This window comes from Pezoporus wallicus, unplaced genomic scaffold, assembly GCF_028554395.1.
Source record: "Pezoporus wallicus isolate ANWC-B61680 ecotype Strahan unplaced genomic scaffold, APGP_CSIRO_Pwel_v1 contig_2871, whole genome shotgun sequence".
Classification (NCBI taxonomy): domain Eukaryota; kingdom Metazoa; phylum Chordata; class Aves; order Psittaciformes; family Psittacidae; genus Pezoporus; species Pezoporus wallicus.
Genome location: NW_026640775.1, coordinates 98,884 through 119,527, shown reverse-complemented (window position 1 = coordinate 119,527; position 20,644 = coordinate 98,884). Strand labels below are relative to the sequence as shown.

Genomic DNA, 20,644 nt, shown 5'->3' with positions numbered 1-20,644 from the left:
TGCTCCAGGGTTTCGACAAATACGTTTTGCTTCTGCCTTGGGCCGTCAGTGACATCTCAGCCCCAGGCTGGTATAAGGGCTGCTTCATTGCATGAAGGTTCCCTCCCTAAAACAAGACTAGAAGGACAAGACCCACTGAGCCTCAGCCCCTGCAATAAGCAAAAGCTCAAGCTCGCTTCAGAGAAGCCATCCAGACAGCACCACGCAGAGGCAGCTTAAGTACAATCTATATTATCTCTATATTTTTATTTGTCATCATATTTGCTCATTTCTGCAGAGTATAATGTCACAAAGACCAAAATAGAGAGAGCGGCTTGTCGCTGAGCTCACATCAGTTAAACACAATAGGTACAAAACTAGGTGACTCTGTCTTATTTATCATACTTTTTTTTTTTCAGTCATTTATATACAAAGAACTACTCTATATGGAAAAATAATAAACAAATCCCATGGCTATGTTACATGGTAAACAAAAAAGGAAGGAAGGAAGGAGAGGGGAAGCAGGTGAGGGAAAGCAGCTCCAAGGGCTTATTCCTGGAACCAACAGATTTGTTGGGGCCCTGGGCTACTGCAAGCAGACCTGAAAGACCATGGATGCCTTGGCCACCTTGGTCTCAAACTCCGGGTCTTCTACTTGCTCCTCCAAGTCAGAGCAGCGTCAGAGCCAGTCCTTGCTCTGGCACGTGCCTGTGGTGAGGGAGAGCAGGAAGCTCAGAGATGATTTTGTGTGGTGTCAAAAAATACCTATGTATATAAAACTATAACACATGGCAGCTGACTGTTGTTTGGGCACTAGTTTTTCACCAGGTCTCTCCAAAGGCAACTAGTGCAAAAGGGTTCTACTTGAAACCACTACACACAGGAAGCTTCAAAAATACCCAGATCCTCTGCAGCATGTGTATGCAGCATACAGTTCAAAATCTCTAAAAATAATAGTAATAAAAAGCTTCCCCAAGCCTGGATCACCTTCAAACTCAAAGGGGCAACCCCAGAGAGTTCAGAACTCGGCCACCTGATGCAACAAAGACTGAGGACAATCACCAATGAAGTGACACTGGGACATCATCAAGGCCTGCAAATGCAAGGGGAGGGGAGGAAGGGATCGTGTCCCACGCCCCGCTTTCCTAAGAGAGACTCACCCTAAAGGGCTGTTAATCAGAACCATGGAAGATATTAGGAAAGCCCATTTGATCTTCAGTCCTGCTTTCCAGGTGTGAGGAGAAGGAGTTTTACATCAAGCCCACGTGGAGCTTGGCAGCCAGCATTTGTGTGCCCTTTTAACCAGTGACAGGTTTAGGAAACGCAGTAACAAACTGCATGGCATCACAGGAGGTGTGCACATGGGGAACTCCAGCAGCAGAGAAGCTGCTGGATCCACTGGTCCTGCTTCAACAGTCAGCATCGCTGCCCCCACCTGCTTCACCACCCTCCCAGACACGAGTGGAGAAGGAGACACTGCCCTGACATTGTCCTTAGGCCTTCCCCTATCCTATCCTCATGGCAGGGAGCAAACCTCCCTCTCTTCAAGCCTTTCTCCTCCTGCTCCTGACTGCAGGCTTCTGGCAGGGGTGCTGAGTAAATGAGGTGCTCTTTGCTCACAATTGCTTCTGAGAAAGTGAATCAAGCACATAGATTAGGATACAAGAGGAAAGGTGAACTCCAGCTGGTAAACCCCCTGTTCTCCCAGCAGAGCAATGGGGGGCAATCTGGGAATGCACAGGTCTGCTGACAGCACGGTAGGCATCAAGCAGGAGAGGAACAGAGAAACTGCAGCCAAGAACACAGAAGCTTGCTCCAACCCCTCCATTTGCTTCCTGCATGAGGGTACGGGGCATTTGATCCACAGTACTTGAGCGTGCTTCCCTGCTCCTACCGTAGACAATTTTAAGCGAGCAAGAGTCATTTCCTGGTCCCTGGATAGATCTACAGAGGGATCATTTTGTTTTTATTTGGCTCCACTAAATACCTAGGGGCCAAACCAAAAACCCAACAAAAGCAAGGGGAAGCTTCTTTTCCCACTCTCATGGATTCTGGGTCCATCCTTGGTAACAATGCAGTTGCTGAAGGGCCTGTGAAATGTGCAGGAGAAACTGCTGCTTGGAAAACTATGAGGGATAACTTGAACCAGAGAGATCATGTCAGGTTTCAAGTCTGCTCCAGTTTGGCCTGGAACAGCTATGGAGATAAAAAGCAAAGGAGTGTACAACATCCCTTCCAGCCTAAGGGCAAAACCTGTGCAGCTCAAAGGGGAAGTCAGTGATGACCAGTGCAGGGAGAGCTACTTGCAAGACCAGGACCTGCTTGGGCAGCTACCTGGTGCAACCCACACCTTTAAGAGGGGCAGCTAGGTCAGTGGGGGACAGGAAACAAGAAGAAAAAGGGTTCTAGTGTTCACGTATCTTCCTTTCCCAAAGAAGGATGAAAGGACCAGAGCTCTACAGATTTCCACCAGCTATCACAGCCAATCCTCAGTCTTGTCAGTAGAAGACAGATGCTCCAGGGAGGCTTCTTGCCACCAGAATCATAGAATCAGAGAAGAATGCAGGTGAGATGGAAAGCTTAGACACCTGGCGATTAGAAAACCCTGCCATTGTGATACAGCAATTCCATCCCTGCTGAGCTTCAACATGTATCAGCTTTGACGGGGAGCAGGGGAGATGCAGGGTGCAGAGGAACAGGACAAAAGTCTTTCTAATCCCCTGCTCACTCAAGTACAGGACTGCACAACCAGGTGAGTAGTGGGTGAGGGCAGATGTTCCTTTCTAAGCATTCAAGGCAATGACTACAGAGAGACCAGTGTCTGGTGTGGTCCTCAGGAATGCTTATCGCTGCATCCTGATCGCACTTCCCAAGGATCACAGAGGCGTTAGTACCAGGGAGCTGGGGGAGAAAACTGTGCCTACATCAACCATTCAGGAAGAGGAATACAGGTCAGGTTATCCAGCTGGAAAAAAACACAAAAACGTTTTTGGCCACAACTCCAGGCTCTGGCCAGTCACAGTCCACACCAAGCTGGGCAGGCGTGGGATGCCAGAGCCCTAAACCCTGGAGCTTTGCTTCAATGGATTCCAGTCAATTGCTGCTGTAAGGAATGGGCTCGAGAACAGAGTCTTGGCCATTCCCCCACCTCCGCACCACTCATCGTGTCCATGCCCACAAAAGCTAATGGGAAGTGCCCATTTCTGCAATCTGCACTCTCTAGGAAGTGATATGACTTGTTTCTGCTTCAATAAATTAAAAAGGAACCACCAAATCAACAGAAGAAAAATGACAGCCTGTGCCAGCAGCTTCCCCTACTAGAATTCATCGTCGGAGCTCAGCAAGAGGGTCTTCTCGTTGTCACGGGCACCCGAGCAGCTGTGGGAACGTGAGATAACGTGGCTACCATTGCGCCAGGGGGGACCATGCTCCAGCGTTGACTGCTGGGTGTACTGCTGGTAGGCTGGGGAGAAGTTGTGGATCGCATCTTGGACAATGTCGTGGGGGTTCATGGTCTCCTTGAGGCTGCTGGAGATGCTCTTCATGGGAGCACAGCGACCTGTTGGGGCAAGATGGGGAGGGACAAGTGAAGAACACTGCTGCCTTCCCCCACACCCCATAACATAAAGGTGAGGAGAACAGGGAACATGCAATCCTACATCCTGGAGACTTCCAGACTTTTCAGACTTCCTTAAGCAGCTGCTGAGGAAATGCCACACAAATTGTCAGGTTTTACCAGTAGTGCTCCTAAATCCAGCCCCTTTTAGCCAAGTGAATCTGCCTCAGAACCACATGGGGGACATTCCATGAGAATGGGATATACCCACAGCAACAACCTCCACTGCGCACTACCTGTGCTGGCTTGGGTGAAGACAGTCAGGTAGGGAGGTGCTCATGTAAAGAGTTTCAGAAGACAAAAACTAAGGAAATTCTAAAAACAAAGGAGAAATGGCATTCACCATTCCTGCTCACTGGAAATTAGACTGATAGGCAGTTTTGAGGTGCCCACAGGAAACTGACCATGAAAGTGGAAAGCAGTGGAGGGAGGAGGGAAAGGGGGGAACAGGCAGTACTAGGGGCACTCCACAGCTGGAAGGTGTCACAGGGGTACCATGAAGGAAGCAACAGTTGGAGACTGTCCCACCCAAGTGCTGAGCACAGAGGAAGGCCGTGTGTCCTTCTAAGAGCTGCCATTTCTCTTGGCTTCTAGGTTCCATTTCCAGCATGGGCTTTTGGCTCCGCTCATGCTGGGAATGAGCTCCCGAGATGAGCAAAGCATGCTGATCATCTGTGGCAATTATGAAAGTGAAGGGAGGCCAGGGTGAGAGAGCAAACCAGCTCATTCACAGCCCATGCAACTCTCTGGAGAGACAGTCACATAGTCCTGACAGAAACGCTCTCAACAGGCATTATGCCACTGCCCAGACAACCCTAAAGCAGCTGTGTGAGGCAGTCAAGTTACAGACCTACAAGGAAGGGTAAACAAGGGACAGAGCAGGCAGTAGGCAGGCTGGGAATCAGGGCAGAACAGGATCCAGTTAAAAACCAACGGAGACAAACACATAGGGCATGCTGTACCTACCGTATGGTCCATATGATGGAACAGCTGCATCAGGGACCAGTAGCCAAAGCAAGGGAAAGAGAAAAGGGAGAGGAGAAACAGAGAAAGAGAGAAAGAGAGAGGAAATAACAAGAACTGAACAAGACCCACCACTCAAACATCTCCCACTCTACTGGCCAGTGCTTTACCCTTTCATCATCCACAAATCTCATCTCCCGCAGCTGTGACCACTGTCCTTCCAAAACCTCTGGGGCTGGCTGGGATGAAGGGATCATCTACATTAAGACTGGCCAAGGGCTGCTGTTTTCCCACAGCTCAGTGCAGAGTCTTCCCAGAAGGATGGAATCCCTTTATTTAGAGAATACTGAATGTACTTGTACCACTGGGCATGAAAGCCCCCTCTTCCCAGAGATAACATCCACCTCCCTTTTCCCCAGAATAAGACTTCCAGCAGCCCAGCCCAGACAAAGTCATTACAGGAACATCCTCCTCCTCTGAGCCAAACATGTTGCCAAAGCACAGCCTCATCTTCCTGAACCAGATTCAAAACAGAGCTGTTTCAGGCCCTGTCCCTCCTGCCTTCAGTCTGTTGCACAATCTGAAGCAATGGAGTTCCCCTTTGGGGAGACAGGAAGAAGGACAAGCCCACTCTATGAAAAGGATGCAACTTCTTGCAGCTCTCAGGTCTGCAACAAGCTGTCGTGGGTGGCATACTGGGGAACTGAAAAGGGAACAGTGCAATTCAGACAAGGTTTCTGCCCTGCAGACCTGTTGCACAATGAATCTGTTCAGACACCATAGGAGAGGATGTGATGTTTTCCAAGCATTCGGGTTGGGAGTCATATCACTGTGTTGGCTGTCAGAGGGACCAGTCTCCACCCAGTATTACTACCAAATAGACATGCCATATGCACTGGCATACTTCTTACCTTGGGCATCAAGTCTCTTGTCCACGTACACCTTGTACGTGAAGGCATGGCGCAGGGCGATGGCTGCAAAGAACATCTCTACACAAATGATGAAGTCCTGATATCCAGCAGCTACTGTGCCTTCACCCACAAACACATTGGCAGAGTGGATTTTGGGGATGGCACCACACTTTTCCAAGATGGCCAACAGCATCCCTAAACAAAGCGACAAGCTCATGTAAATGCAGAAAATGTGACTGCATACTAACTGTAAGGAACTGGAATAGCTATCTGTGCTGTATGCCCTAGATCAAACCCATTTAACACAGGAGCTACAAAGCATGCTAGATACTACCACCTACACTCAGATGTACAACAGAGAAAGGAGGAATAAATGAGACAAATATTTTAAGCAGGTTCAGATGCTTCATGTAAAGAATGTTCGAACACTGAAGACACTCTTCTATTCTCAGCTGACGCATAAACTGTGGAATTAGCTGCTGCAGGATGCAACCAAGTCCAAAAGGGTAAGAAGTGGTCAGATATTTCTGTGATCTCAGCTCTTCCACTAGTTAGAGTGGAAAAATGAAGTAACTGAGCTTTTCATTTAAGCATAAAGCATTTTTGACACACCACTGCAAGAAGGATGTTTCTCCCTGTCCATAGCCAGCTGGCTGAAGAATTCCAGAGAAGGCAGAAAGTGTATGACCAGAAGTCTCAAGATGATAAACTAGACAGCTTATTAGTTTGTCTGTAAACAGGGATGATGGGCCATATTCCAACAGCCTAAATTCCACCTAATTTCCTACTCAATTAGTCTTTGAAGTACAACCGAGTAAACCAAAGCAGGGCACTCAACAGGGAAATGCTTAAAGCCAATTAGTAGGAAGCACTAAGGCCAGGTGGAATTTCAGCTTTCTGAATGTGCCTCTGCATCACGCATACATATTCTGAATGCCCTTCCACTCGGTGATGGTTCTGTGGCAGCACACACTGCACTCACATGAATCACAGACATGCCATTAAAATTTTATTTCTAGAGACTAAAAGTACTACAAATTTTTAGATGTGCCACTTTAATCAATCAAATGGCACCATGCAGATAAAATGTTGGCAGCTTGTGTTTTATGATTGTTCCAGTAATGGAAAGGACTCTCCATCCAAACAGCTGATTTTGCCAGGCAGATACAAGTGTGCACATGCATAGAGAAAGGGAAAATTCAGAAACAAAGAGGAAAATGAGCAAAACAGGTTTCCCAGAGAAAAGCAATGAAAGACAATAAACCAAACATAGTAATACCAGAAAGACATTCTGGCTGTTAATCACTGTCTGCTCTATCAACTCTAGTGTCCGAGCCCCTGCAGAGAACTCTTTGTGCCTACCACAGGAAGGGAAAAGCAGCTCACCTTGCCAGAAGGACAGGAAGATGACAGACTTCACCATGAAGAACTTCAGGACTGGGCTATAGGGACTAAGCAGTTCACGTGTGGCAAAGTAGAAAAGGAACAGGGCATACAGTGCCAGGCTGACAGAGATGTTGTAGATGATCGTCACATAGAGGTAGCCACTGGTTACACTGAAAAGACAAGATAGACAAATGCCTGAGATTTCAGCCTGAGATTTTCCCCTTGCCACTCTCACTGGGGAGTTCTAAGACTCCATTTCCTTCCTGGCTCCCTGTCCCACTCCCTCCCCCAAACACAGGTAAGAAAAACCTGAAGCCAACTGGCTTACCTCTGCCCTCTTTTCTCACGTGAATATTCAGCCTGTGTTGTCCCTCTGTCTTTTCCCAGAGCCCAGCACACACATGGACAATAAGGCCAGCTAGACAGAGGAGGTCCAGCTAAGGCTTGCAAGCTAGACAAACAAACTTACTCAAAGTCACCATCCTGGTACTTGCCAAAGGCCTGAAGGATGACTGTGCTGATTGCCATGAGGGGCTTCACCACACAGAACTGCAGGGTAGCCTACAGGAATGAAAGAGAAAAAATGAGAAAGCAGGAGGTGCAAAAAGCCAAGTTCCCAAGCCAGCACCACAATGGAGTGTCCACTGGGACAACTCAGCAAGGCAACACAATCCAGCCTCACCAAGGAGTCTGACCCCACCACTTGCTCATCGATGGGATACTGGGAAGGGAAGCAAACTCCAATCCATGGCTACCATAAAGCTAGGCAAAAAGGTCCCCTGGATGGGATGGAGGGGAATCCAACTCTCTTGAGGAGGCACTTTGACAACTGCCACCATATTAAGGAATTTGTACACACAGCAACATGTGCTGCCAAACAGAAGTTAAGAGCTATTCTGTTGTCACCAACACAACCTTTACTGAATCTCCCCAAAGACTCCATGGCACTTGGGATCAGCTCTATCCATTCTGCCAATATAAATCAGTGCTCCTACTGGGATGACTCCTCTCTCAAAGCCACCCCATTCTTCACCTTTCTGGAGACACTGAACTTCAAGGTCCTAAGAGAGCAGAGAGTTATGACCCCAAAAATGTCACCTGTATCTCCCTGAACTAGGCTGGACAGCCTGGGCAGGTGCTGACCTGTGCACATGTGGGGAGGGCTGTGCATGGAAAGAAGGCAAAACCAAGCACGAATAATTGCTTTGGATACGATGCAATTTGTTAGTGGTCATAAGACTTCAAGGAGATTAAAAACCCCAGCACATGCCAGTTAGTGAGTCACTGTAAATATGTGAACTGGAAAAGGTCAAGCTAATTGGTAAACAACTCTGTCCTCTAAGCTTCCCCTCCTTCCAATCTGGGGATGTTTTAACCATTTCCCTGTAATTCAAACCACCACATCCTATTTTTAGTTGCTTCCCTAGAAGATGCTACAGCATACAGGAAGCACATGGATGGTGTGTGACCCATCTGTGCGGGTTATCAGACACAGGCCCAGCAGAGAATCTTGATCAAGATATCTTGAAGGACACAAGCTGTCCAAATTTTACACCACAGCCTCCAGCACACCACCCAACTGCTGGAGAGCCACAGGCAATGCAGCCAGACTCTGACCCACAGTTCAGAACAGCTTGGGGTAACAGTGAAAGTGGAAAGAAGGAATGGTTATAACAGATTCTTTCAGGATGAAAGGGGCTGGAAAGACCAGAAAATGAGCAGGTGGCAGTGGGAGGCAACAAGAGTCCTGAAGATGCTGAGGATGGATAAAACCGGCAAGGTGCTCCTTCCAGTATATTTCGCTGCCTGATCATAGTGATGGTAGATACTGCACACATCTGCATTGAGATTTGCTCTGCTGCCCTTTGGCACCTGCCTTCCCAAGAAATTGCCTTGATAGGTCTTACTCAGCAATACTGGAAGTACTAGAAAAGTGAGTCTTGGTGTCAAAAATTTCTCACCAAGGTAACATAAACTCGAGTCAAGAGGACAGAAGTATTTAAACATCCCTTTGCAAGACACCTCCCTTACAGCCTCCTCAGCAGACTTAGCAGTTTGCAAAGGGCAGGCCTGACTATAAGAATTGCTGCCAGACAGCAGCAAAAGAAAAGCGAAACATCCACGCAAGCCAGTTACCAGATGAGTTGAGGAATTGCAGGTGACCAGCAGAACCTCCCCCCACCAAAAAAAAAGGTGCTTCTAGTCCTCGCTGTGAGAAAAACTTTCCAAACACAGCCAGTGCAACCCATGTGGAGATAACTGCCAGAGTGAAATGGGAAAGAAGACGCCTAAGGGAAATCATTTCCCCAACACTCATTCAACCTTGATCTGCTTATGACATATTTAAAAGGCAAAAGTTAACATTAGAAGCAAAAAGAACAGGTAAATGCATTGAATCAAAAGGTGTACAAGTGAAGCCAGGGAGAAACAGGTGAAACAGCACCGTGGGAGCAGATTAGAAAATAAAGCATCAAGGAAGAAAACGTAAAAGCCATGAGGACAGAGAATGGGACAGAGAGAAACAGAAGAGAGAAAATAAAGATGTGGTCCTTTGAAAAAGGTCAATTGTGCTGCAGAGATTAACACTGGGTATTACTGTGAGGCTGCATTGTACCTTTGATGTTTCTGCACACTGCTAAAACACAAAAGAAGGGTCTTGATGTGGAGGAGAAGCTGGGGCAGATCTACACCCAGTGACTGGAATTACAATGACCTGAGCCCTTTCAAAGAACCAGACCTGCTTCATGCTGTCTCCACAGAAACCTCATGTGTTCATTCCAGCAAGTGAGCAAAGCCTTGAAACTCACCTGCTGTTTCATGGCAGCCAGAGGTGACTGACCTGGGATGAGCAGACAAGGGCTGTATCGAGGTTTAGATCTCCCCCATTCCCTCCCCCTCAACATACCCAATTCAGCACAGGCAGACACACATGGTGAACAATACTCAGTTCCTCCTACAAAGCACTGTGTCACACTTAACCTCCACCCCCCTCCTCAACTCCAAACCACAACAGCAGCACTGGGAATTCAGGAGGCTGTTACACAACTGTGGGGTGTCTGCAACACAACGCAGCCATCTATTTCTCAAAGCTGGGACCTCTGCAATCCAGTAAAGGAAGAGGAAATCAGATTTTCTTCCCAGGGCTCATATCAGATACAGGAGATAAATTGTGTCTTTTACTGAGGCCTTCCTGACGCAGGATTCAGTGGAAAATAGTACGATCATTCAAAACAAATCAGCTCACAAAACAGCATCTCTCCTCAGCTGTCTTTCAAAATGCTATTAAAACCCCCCTCAAAGAAGTGCTCATCTCAAAAGTTCAGCAGCAAAAGGCACCATTGCCACCCCCAAATTTCATTCACTCCTGGAAGATGGCACAGTTCCTCCTGCCCCTACCTGTTTGCAGAACCTCAGGAATCCAATAGAATAGGTTTTTCCCCACAGGCAGCAAGTCCCATATACACAGCTGGACCTGAAAGGACCAACACAAGATGACAGGTTTCAGAACCAAGATTTGGGCTAGAGTGCAAGATTCCTACCCTCTTTGTCTACCACTCTGTAATGAAGTTGCAGTACTAGTGCTTTCTCCAACCATGACTACAGTTACAGCCATACCCTCTTTCAGAGACGAATTTAAAACAACATCCCAATTCCATACTCTAATCTATTTTATTTATTTATTTAACTGACAGATCCTAGAGGAAGCACACACAACCAACTGAAGACAGAAACTATTTAAAGGAGGAGACAGGAATAAGAAAAGAAACAAAGGAGTAGGCAGGTGCCCAGAAAAGCTGTGAATCAGTTCAGCTTGCCTAAGAGGATGTGATCAGCCTGATCTGTCTCAGACCAGAGCACTGGTACATCACCACCATCCATGCTGCCCAGTCCCAGCAGACACTTGCCACCTGACACAGTTTTTCAGGGCAGAGATAGGCACAGAAGGAGGAGAGTGTCATGCTGCAAGCACAATAAATACTCACTCAATTGGTTTCCCTCTGATCTCAGACATGATGGAGCTCTCCCCTCCCAAGTACTCATAGCAGAGGCTGAGAAAGTTGTATATTACAAAGGCTGCAAAGACATCAATCAGAGCAAAATGACAATCAACTTCAAAACAGGTGCAAGGACCAAGAGTACAGGCAACAGACCAAACATTAGCAGGGACTGCTTATGCAGCATCTTTCCCTTCAAAGCACTGCAGATTATTTTCTCTTCATTTATCACCCTACCTCAGCACTCACAAGACTATTTGAACTGGAGTGTGGCCAAGGTCCCAGGCCAGTTCCATGACTCATGCCAAAAGGGTCACAGGACCATATAACATTTTGGACAGTCTCTGTTTTACTTGGCATCTGTAAGATGCCATTCTTTACTGGGTTCCTGTGCACCATTCCAGGACATTACATGGGTACTAAATAATTTGGAAAAGTTCTCTCTGATTCATCAGACATATCTTATCTCCTATATTTAACCTGTTAGGTGAGGAACACAGTTTCTCTCTCTGAAGTAACCAGACTGTAGACGTAGGAGTTGGAGAAACAGAGGGGTTCTACTAATCAGTGAAACTGTTTTTATGGCTGGCAGAGACTTTTGAAAAACAGCCTCTGTGCTTCATTTCCTCAGAAAGCTGAAATTTCTTGTGCACTGAACAGGCTTCTGGGCCAGCTCCTTTCTGCCTTCTCCAGCAAGCTGGTACAGATGAGGAAGGACTTTTCAGACTGACTGCTAATACTCTGCCCCACTTCGGTCCTCTTCAAGGCTCAATTTTGCTGATATATATAAATTGAGGTGAAGATGCTGTGGGGAGCACTCTCATCAGAACTACGGAGAGGTTTCCATTTCACAGGATCCAAACCCACTTAATTGTACTTAATTGTACATGCCCCATCTGCCACTCTCTTGATCTGCTATAATTGCTGTTGGACTATCATAAAGTTGTGAGATTTTTAGGGCAAGGACTGTACTCTTTAAGTTTGCCACATACAGCCTTGGGCCAAAACGGAAGAGCAGGTGACCCTTCTTTCAACATAGTTTTCTATGACAGCCTGTATCTGGAAATTCTCTGGAATGCCAACACCCAAATCCTGGGTTTACCCCCCAGCAATGACATAATACAAAGAGAAAATAACTTGGGATGGAAACAGAAGTCTCGAGGAACTTGGAAATAAGAAAGAAAGCCTAATAAAGTACAGTGCTGAGAAGCTGACCTCACCAAGCAGCTAGTTATTAGACCTGAGGTCAATTTTCCCATGTGGATGGACTTCCAAAGTCAGAGACAGACATCAACTCTAACTCTTCTACAAGCATCCAAACTATGCCCTGGAAAAGAGGTACTTAACACTCCCCAAAACACTCATCATCTCAAAACCTTGTATTTACAGCTTGTACACGTGCCCAGCTGGCAAGAATGCTACAGCACATAAAAGCCAGTGGTATACCTGCTTCTGTCTATGTAATTGGGATATTGTTACGCATCTGTAATCCTTGTGATTGAAGAAAGTTAGGTATGCTCACACAGCAACGATCTTACGAAAGCCCTAATTAGAAGAGAAAACACCAATCATGGAAAACTTATTGAAATAACTGTGATAACTCCTTTTGCCTGCAATTTTCCTACAACTTAGCTGACAGCTTCCAGCACCCAGAGCAAGAAAAGCTGAGCTTTTCCTATTGTCCTCCAGTGACCCCTGCCCTCTGATGTGGTCATTACAATACCAGCTGCCCATTTCACAAGCACTAGGGAATAGATGACAACAGAGGAAGAACATTCCATAACAAAAAAAAAAAAGGAGGGGGAAATATTTGTCCATTCATCTTCAAGAGAAATGAGTGCTAACTATCAAAGCTCACCCCATCAGCAAAAGAACTCTTCTCCAGTCGTGATCCACATTCATCAGATGGTGCTCATGACATCAACATAAGAAAAAACGAATCTACTTTTGTCAGTTACCGACACCCAGACTTGTACAGAAACAGAGTCATGTGAAAGAACATCACCAAAGTCTGCTCCTCCTAATGCATGCTATGAAATGCCCCTAAATGGCCCAAGATAGGTTTTAAAATGTATTAGTAGGGTCTTCTGCCCCATTCCCTAACAGAGCTCCTCCCTGCTTCGCAATCTAAAATCCTCCCCACAAAAGAAAGGATGAGATGGATGGCAAAGGAGGGAAGAGAACAAAAAGGCTGTTTTAAAGCAATCTCCAGAAAAAGGAAGGGAGAGAACCTGCTGACCAAAGGTGCTTTCGCCTCCACCTGTAGCCTTCTTGCACAGCCCAACATGCTGAGGGGAACTCCAGAGCAACGGCTGCTTCCTGAGCAGATGCTCAGATGTTTGCAAACTCCCTGAGGCAGAGGGATACTGGCTGTTGCTAGGAGAGGAGTTTGGCAGAGCAGCAGCTTCCTGCTAGACCTGCACACGCATGCAGAGCAGGGAACGAAAAAACACAGGCCCAAACAAAGATGCCTTCTGAATCACGTGTGTGCATCTGCCATCTGGTGCTGCATCTCAGAGCACTGTCATGGATGTGAAGGAGGGCCTGCTGGTCCCTTCAGTTGATTAACTTGTTCACATGGCTGGGGCACCTCTCTGCAATGCAGATCTCACCACAGCAACTGCACCAATGAAACATGATTTAATGAGGGTATAGTGATAAACTGTCCTCAAAAATACACTGCCAGAATAGTTTCTCCTCCTGGGTGGGCAGAAGCTTCTTTCTGGATGAGGTCAAGAAGGAAATGTAGACAGCATTTATTGGAGAGTAACCATTTCCCTTGCATACAACAGTTGTGTTATCTGCTGCAGATAACCAAAACCACAGCAACGAGTAACTCATCCTGAACATGGCACCCTCTCTCCTGCAGGACTCCAAAGCACTTTACACCCCACGAACCCCAGCATGTGGTGGCTGTGATACCCTGCATGAGCACACAAGTGGCCACAGGATGGGACCAGAAGAATACATTGCTAACAAACTGCACCAAGAAAACAGAACACAGCAAGTGTCTGACTGCTGATTAAGTGCTGTTAGAAAGAGCTAACTGATAAATTGCTTTATAGCAGGTAGAATCAGATTTCTGGCTCCATACCTTCCTGAAGCAAAGGAAAATCATAAACTTTGTCTCTACAGAACACTGGAGAAAAGGCTCAATGCATCTTATCATGCTCACAGCCAGTGAGAAGAAGATCAGGTTAGATGGGGATTTCAACAACCTGGTCTAGTGAAAGATGTCCCAGCCCATAGCATGCGGGTTGCACTAAGATGATCTTTCAAGGTCCTTCCCGACCCAAAGCATCCTATGATTCTGGGACTTTCAGGCACTGAGCAAGACATGTCATCTAGTGAGGCACCCTGTAAAACTTTGTCTCAGTAGGTGACAGTGATGCTTCTAAATGTCCCCAGCCAGAAGCAAAAATTCTCTCAAGGCAGAGACTTCCCGCCTCCCCCATTTTCTGTCTGACCCCTTTTTACCTTCATAGCAGTCCCGCACTGTGCCAAAGTAAACATAGTACTGGTCATTGGTGAAGAACAGCAGACTGAGCCATGAGTCAAAGGCATAAATGGGCACAATGAAGAGGATCCGAACAATGTAGCGCTGTTCATTTGGGCAGCTGTAGCAGCGAAGGTGCATGTAGATCTGAGAGAAGGGAGAGGGGAGACCAGGATCAGCAGGATATGGAGTAGAGAGGAGAAAGTAAAACTGCAGAGTCAACTGGGCAAGGAAAAACAAACTCAATAACTCACCTCTTGATGGCCTCAAAGTAATAATATAAAATTAAAACCAAATCACCATTATCACACAATATTAATACAGTACCCCTTAGTTTGCAGAGGGAAGAAAAGGAAGTGGAGGCATTTCTAACCTAGTCACTTATAGGGAATTAATTTACTGTTGTTATCATCACCTTGCCCATATTCTTTTGTTCATACCTTTTCTCCCCAGTTCTCAGCCCTATATTCCTGCTAACCTGTTTGAAGTACCTAAAGATTTATATCACTGCAGGCTGTTTTTCCCTGAAGAGGGAAGCTTAAGTCCATGCTCATTCTAAACACTCTCTCTTGGCAGCTTTGGATGCTTTCAAGACTTTCACCTGAAACAACCTAAGAGATCCCTTCACAGCACTGCCAAGAGCTGATAAGCCACAACCCATCTTGGCTCCAGAAGTGCCATTCTGCACATCGGTGACAGCACAGCCACAACGTGTCAGCCAACAAGGGAGCACCGAGCTCACCCAGCATGCTCAAAGGAACCATGCAGACACACCGCTTGCTTTGTCCCACAGTTTGCACACATGCCAATCCCTGTAAGTCACTGGCTGCAAGGAGCACACTGTCCCCACCCTACCACTGCTCACAGTTTGTTAGCCACCATTAAACCCACACCTAAGATGCTTTCTCACAGACTACCCACCTCCTGGAAAAGGTATTGACCACAAACATACCCTGAAGATGAGCACTACTCTGGCCTAGTAACATGGCCAGAGCTTCAGCCAGAGTTGTGGGTACACTCTGTCTACCACAGTGAAGCAGAGGGCACATTCTCCAGAGACAAGGCCTCCATATGCAACCCTCACCAAGCTGCTGCCCCAGCGGCTGGCCTTAACAGCTAGTTTATGACGTACATGCCTCATGACTGACTGACTTTGCTGCCTGAAGAAGCATAAGCATTTGCTTGAAGCTTCACCTTACATTTGGGGGTGCTGTGAGGATTCTCCAAGGTCTAAAACAAAGCATACACTAATGATCTCACCTTTCCTTGGAAAGCGAGAGCAAGTTCTCTCTCCCTAGCTACTTGCTGCTCATCTCTCCTTGCCTCTTGGGCAGATTTGGTCAAAATCAGCTGAAGGGCTACAAATACATCTGTTTCCTCTCCCTAACCCATGAGGAGCTCAAAAAAGTCTCGTTTCCTGAGAATAACAGGTTGGAAATAAACTAACAGACCTTAGGGGTATTTTTTCCTTGTGACAATCCCAGTGACACATCTGACCCAGCACAAGGATAGCTGACACCGGAGTTCAGATGACTCCAAGCTTTGCCCTTGGGATGTCACAAGAGCCCTGTGATCCGGGTGCCTACAAAAGCACAGGAACTGCTGCCTTGGAAGAGGACAACAGTGTGTTTCAATCAACAGCGTCTCTCTGGCACTGACCTGCATTGGTTTCTGCAGAGAAGAGCATTAATGCCTAACTTTGCAATGCTATACCCCCAGGAAAGACTTCTTCCTACCCTCAGCAGGTGGTCAATTTGACAGGAGGATCCATGGCACCTGTAATCGGTACCCAAGCTGGTGAAACTGCAGGTGTTAGTCTTATTCATCAGCGACTAATGCATTTTTGAACTTCACTAGCCCCTGTATTCCATGAATAGGCTGCAGTTTTCTAGACCCTAGTCATCACTCTGGAATCTACGGACCAACAGGTACAAAACACAGGTTGATAAATAACAGGGTTTGCATTTCCCCCCTGTGTTTTTCAGTTCACATGATGACCGCATGAAAGAGAGGTATGGAACAGGATACAGGGTTTGACTTGCTCTGGCTCCCAGGACACCTGCCCCAGAAAGAGGGGAGGGGAGAAAAGTTAAATAAAACATTTCCTGCTACTCCTTTCCGCAGCAGAGTTCAGCCTGTGGAATCCACTGGCACAGGAGATCAAAGGAGGTATGTCAAACAACAGATGGCCACAGTCATTTACCTAGCAGCTGACACAATAACAAAATGGCTAGATTCAGCTACTAGACCTGGGAAAGGATGGCTTGAGATAACATACCTTTCTGCAAACACTCAAAAGATGGCCAAATGTTTTACTAGTTTTAAAGAGTTTGCTTCCTCTCCATTTACACTACAGAGAAGCAGCAAACTGTCTGAATCTGGGCAAAAAAAGGCCCATATAAAAGTTGCAACCTTGATCAGCACAGATAATATATTAGACCCAAAAGAAGAGGTCCTGGTACCACTCCAGAGACTGAAAACCCCCATCACACAGCTGAATGTGGGAGGGATATGCCACGGGATCATATGTGTTCTTCAATATGTGTGGGGAAAAGAAAAGGATGAGAAGCGTGAGTGACAGGGTTTTACCTGATGGCAGGTGATGAGCAAAGCTGTCCATACAAAGAAACCTGAGATTGCCTGAGCAGCAGTGGTCATGAGGAATATTGGCTGCTCCACAGCCGTGGGGCTGCCATCCTCTGGCATCCAGGAGAAGTTGGGAGCCACAGCTGGAGTGGTGGCAGTTGACCCCAATCCGGGGGCTGCAGTGACGTCAGTCATCACCATCATGGTGTCTTTTGGTGTGAGGTTCCAGTTAGGATTGCTAAAGAGCACCCACAAGCCAAAATCTGTCAAGGAAGAGGAAAAAAAAAAAGCAATTGAACCCAGCTGAAAGGACTCAGGAGCTTAACAGTAACAGTACTTTGCATGTCTCACATGCCTTTCACCAGGCTGCTCACATGCTTTACAAACAGGACCCGGGTAAGTCTGCCAGTGCCACCCCTCGTGATACAACAAATCATGCGGTCCTCAGGAACCTCTCACAACACAGCCTCCCCAAGACCATAAAACACTGCCACCACCACTGTCACTACCTTTCTGCAATAAGAATATTTAAGAACAAGATGAATACAGCATTCACCTAAGATCAGAAGGAAATATCTAAATCATCCGTACTGGAAGATGACAGGCACACCTAACTTAGCAGCTCTACTTCCCACAAAAGCACTAGCTATTCTGCTCTGTTCTAGTCTAGTTAGTCTGCCAGTCTTATAGCTTCATTTGGAAGGCAACAGAACAAGCAGCAGCAGGCAACAAGAAGAGGCACCACAAAGTGTTACTGTGCAGCAAGGATGAAAGAAGAATCTCCTTATTCCTCCAGCAAGGAATCCCCACCTCTCCTACTGCCATTTTTAAACCCAACTCAGCCCAAAGCACCTTCATTGGAAGGACAGGCACTGAAAGCTCTTCTCACAAGAAAAAAGAGCATGAAAGGTAATGTTTATACCAAACACTGTATGGCATGGTAAACTTAGCCAACCTGTCACTAATTCTATTAACTCAGCATGGTTTTCTACATGACATGAACTTAACCTGATTAGCCTTTAAAAGCCATCTGATCCATGAAAATATCAGCCAGAACACAAGGATATGCAAGACTTCAAAGTAACATGACCCTTGGTCATTTCCTGGATGAAAAGCTATTTTCTTTCAATGGAACAAATTATTGAAGGCCTAAGATCTAAAGCAGCCATGGTTTTCAATTTGGTTGTAAGCAGGCTCTAATGTGACCTCTGGACTGGAGGAAGATAATCCACTTAAACCAAGATCACAAGCAGGCAGCCATTGGTTCTAGCCACCAGAAGAGCTGCTTCTGATGCAGTTCTAGTAAAGACATGGTTATCAAGGGGAACAGCGTAATATTGCCTCCTTCTGATAACCTCCTAATAGTTTTTGGGATAGCCTTTCTGTAGAAGTGCAAGATGTAGCTCCTACATAGGCCTTTCAGATCAGCAGATGGAAAGGGCTTTAGAATTGCCAATGATCCATCGCCACAGTTTACAGCTGAAACAGGGAAGGGGATGTCTGTCACTTACTGACAGGTCCCATCAGAACATGGAAGAGAACATACATCCACAGATGAACTGCCACAGCCTCGTTTCACCTGAAGCCACAGCACAAATCAGGGAACAGGCACCCAGTAAAAGCAGAGGGCCAGGAGCAAATCATTTCCACATGCACACTACAGTGTGCAAACGGCCCCCCCAGCACATCCTCTTCCAAACCACACACTTGCTCCAGCAGTGCACAGCACTCTGATTTTACTTAGGCCACATTCCATCTCATTTCTGCTTTCTCCCACAGGGGAAAGAGAACAAATACAAATCCTGTGAATTACCCGGATTTGCTTAAGCAGATACTATCTTACTATAGAGGGAGTCGCACAACTGTTATGCTTTAATTTACAAAAAAATAAAAAAATCAAAAAATCAAACTTGGCTTTTCTTTGTTCTTTCCAGTCATTCTTTTTCCAAAATATCCCTGCTCTCAGTTACAGCTTTCCATAACTGCACGTACTGAAGGGTAATTCAGTTACAGTCCTAATCAGTACAGGAAAAGTAACTGTTAAGTTTTGAGTTTCAAAGCACATGCACACACATTACATACCATACCTAAAAATTCAGAAAGCTCAAGGATGGATGGAGACGTTGCAAGGTAGCAAGGTTTTTACTGCTTTGAGAAGAACAAGATTTCTACCCAAGTCACTTCTGAAGAGGCTGAACACTCAACAGTGCTGAGTGCTTCCACTGACCTCACAAAGGACAGTGAAAGAAAATGAAATCAGAGCTGATGCACATGCGGTTAACCTAGCTCTAATTAGAGTCCAGTCAGCTGCAGTCCTGCACATCCCACTGCACTTTGGGAGCTATGCAAGGGAAGAAGCTGCTATGCCCTTTCTAAAGTTCATAGCAGAGAGGATCACTACTGCAGCCCACCAGTGGCAGGAGGGACCAGACCTGAAGCTCCATGGTCCAGCTAATCAAACCACACTGACAGCACAGACTCAAATGCAGGGCTGGCAACATCAGCAGAGCTGAAGATCTGAAACAGAATTCTTCTGCTTCTCTGCACTCATTTTAAAAGAGGCTGAAACAACAAAAAGTGAGCAACAAGCATTCTGATGTGACAAGGGTTGTTTTCAGAAGCAAGGACACTCACAAGTGTAACCTTAACACTGCCCCCTTGTGATTAGACATCAACTGTCACCAATTCCAGGACTATGCATCTTTCCCTGCCGGCTCACAGTCATTGAAACTAGTAACTCTTTCCAGCACGGTGTTCTGAAAGAAAATATACAACCTCTATTAACCAGGTCTCCACTTCTCATACCCCAAACCCCAATACAACTCAGCCATGAGCACCCCCTATTCCTCAGGGTTGTCCCTGAGGACAACTTTTCAATGGCTTGATACTTTTTACTGGTTGCAAGAATCAGCTTGCAGTTCATTTTCCTTGCTAGTGAAACGTGAAGGAACGCTGAACTCCCAAATCTGCAAAATAACATACACCTTCCCAATTATCCCTTCTAATCTCCTAAAGTCCCACACACCACTGCTACAGTGACAAGTATAGGCAGTGCTCAAAGCTATTATGAAAGATTACTGAATGCAAGATGCTGAAGCTGTAAGAGCAATTCTGTACTATACTTAAAAAACAGGCAATAGCACAGATGACTGGAGCCTTAACCAGGTGGGTGGATTTCGACCCATTCACCACCAGCAGCTCAGAATCTGCTTGCTCCTCTTTTTTCTTTTCAAAAAGACCATCATAAAGGAAGGCTATGGCAACTGTCTTATTAGGCCTTGTTTCCAAGATGCCTCCTCCCCACAGGACACAAACCCAACACATCATTAGAACAGGCTTCCAGCAGAGGTGGTGCCTGGGAGCACATCACAGTTAACATGCTGCCTTGACAAGCTACATATTAGGCATCCCAGTGTAAGCAGGTTCCTTCTTACCTGACACAGCAAATGCGTCTTGATACTTGTTTCTTGGATACCTACCAGCATCACAATCCCTGTCAGTCAACACATACCTTCCTGCTTCCTCTCATGCCTGGGGAAAAGGGTCCTTTCCAACAACCACAAAGCTATTTCATATTCACCTCAATTTTCTCCATTTTGCTACTCCAGCTGTGCAACAACCTGATAACAGTTACAGCTGTGAGCTCTTCTCTGTGTACTCCCCCCAGCTGCCTGTATTTCTCTGTTGTTTCTTGCGCATTTTAAGCTCCTCG

At 46.3% G+C, this 20,644-nt stretch overlaps 1 protein-coding gene across 2 annotated transcripts; it reads right to left on the bottom strand.

Annotated features, from left to right (window-relative positions):
- Positions 1 to 220: 220 nt before the first annotated feature.
- Positions 221 to 17,199, bottom strand: TMEM184B (transmembrane protein 184B). Of its 2 annotated transcripts, XM_057420460.1 has the most exons (9): positions 16,936 to 17,199; positions 14,328 to 14,493; positions 10,839 to 10,929; positions 10,252 to 10,327; positions 7,325 to 7,416; positions 6,856 to 7,025; positions 5,470 to 5,664; positions 4,562 to 4,585; positions 221 to 3,538 (listed from the first exon to the last, which is right to left on the bottom strand). In XM_057420460.1, exons 1-9 carry the CDS (start codon positions 17,134 to 17,136, stop codon positions 3,297 to 3,299), a joined length of 1,257 nt encoding a protein of 418 aa, XP_057276443.1. In that variant the 5' UTR covers positions 17,137 to 17,199; the 3' UTR covers positions 221 to 3,296. The 2 variants fall into 2 exon arrangements, with proteins under 2 accessions (XP_057276443.1, XP_057276444.1); XM_057420461.1 differs by lacking the exon at positions 4,562 to 4,585 and having other exon boundaries at positions 16,936 to 17,197.
- Between the last annotated feature and the right edge of the window lie 3,445 nt (positions 17,200 to 20,644).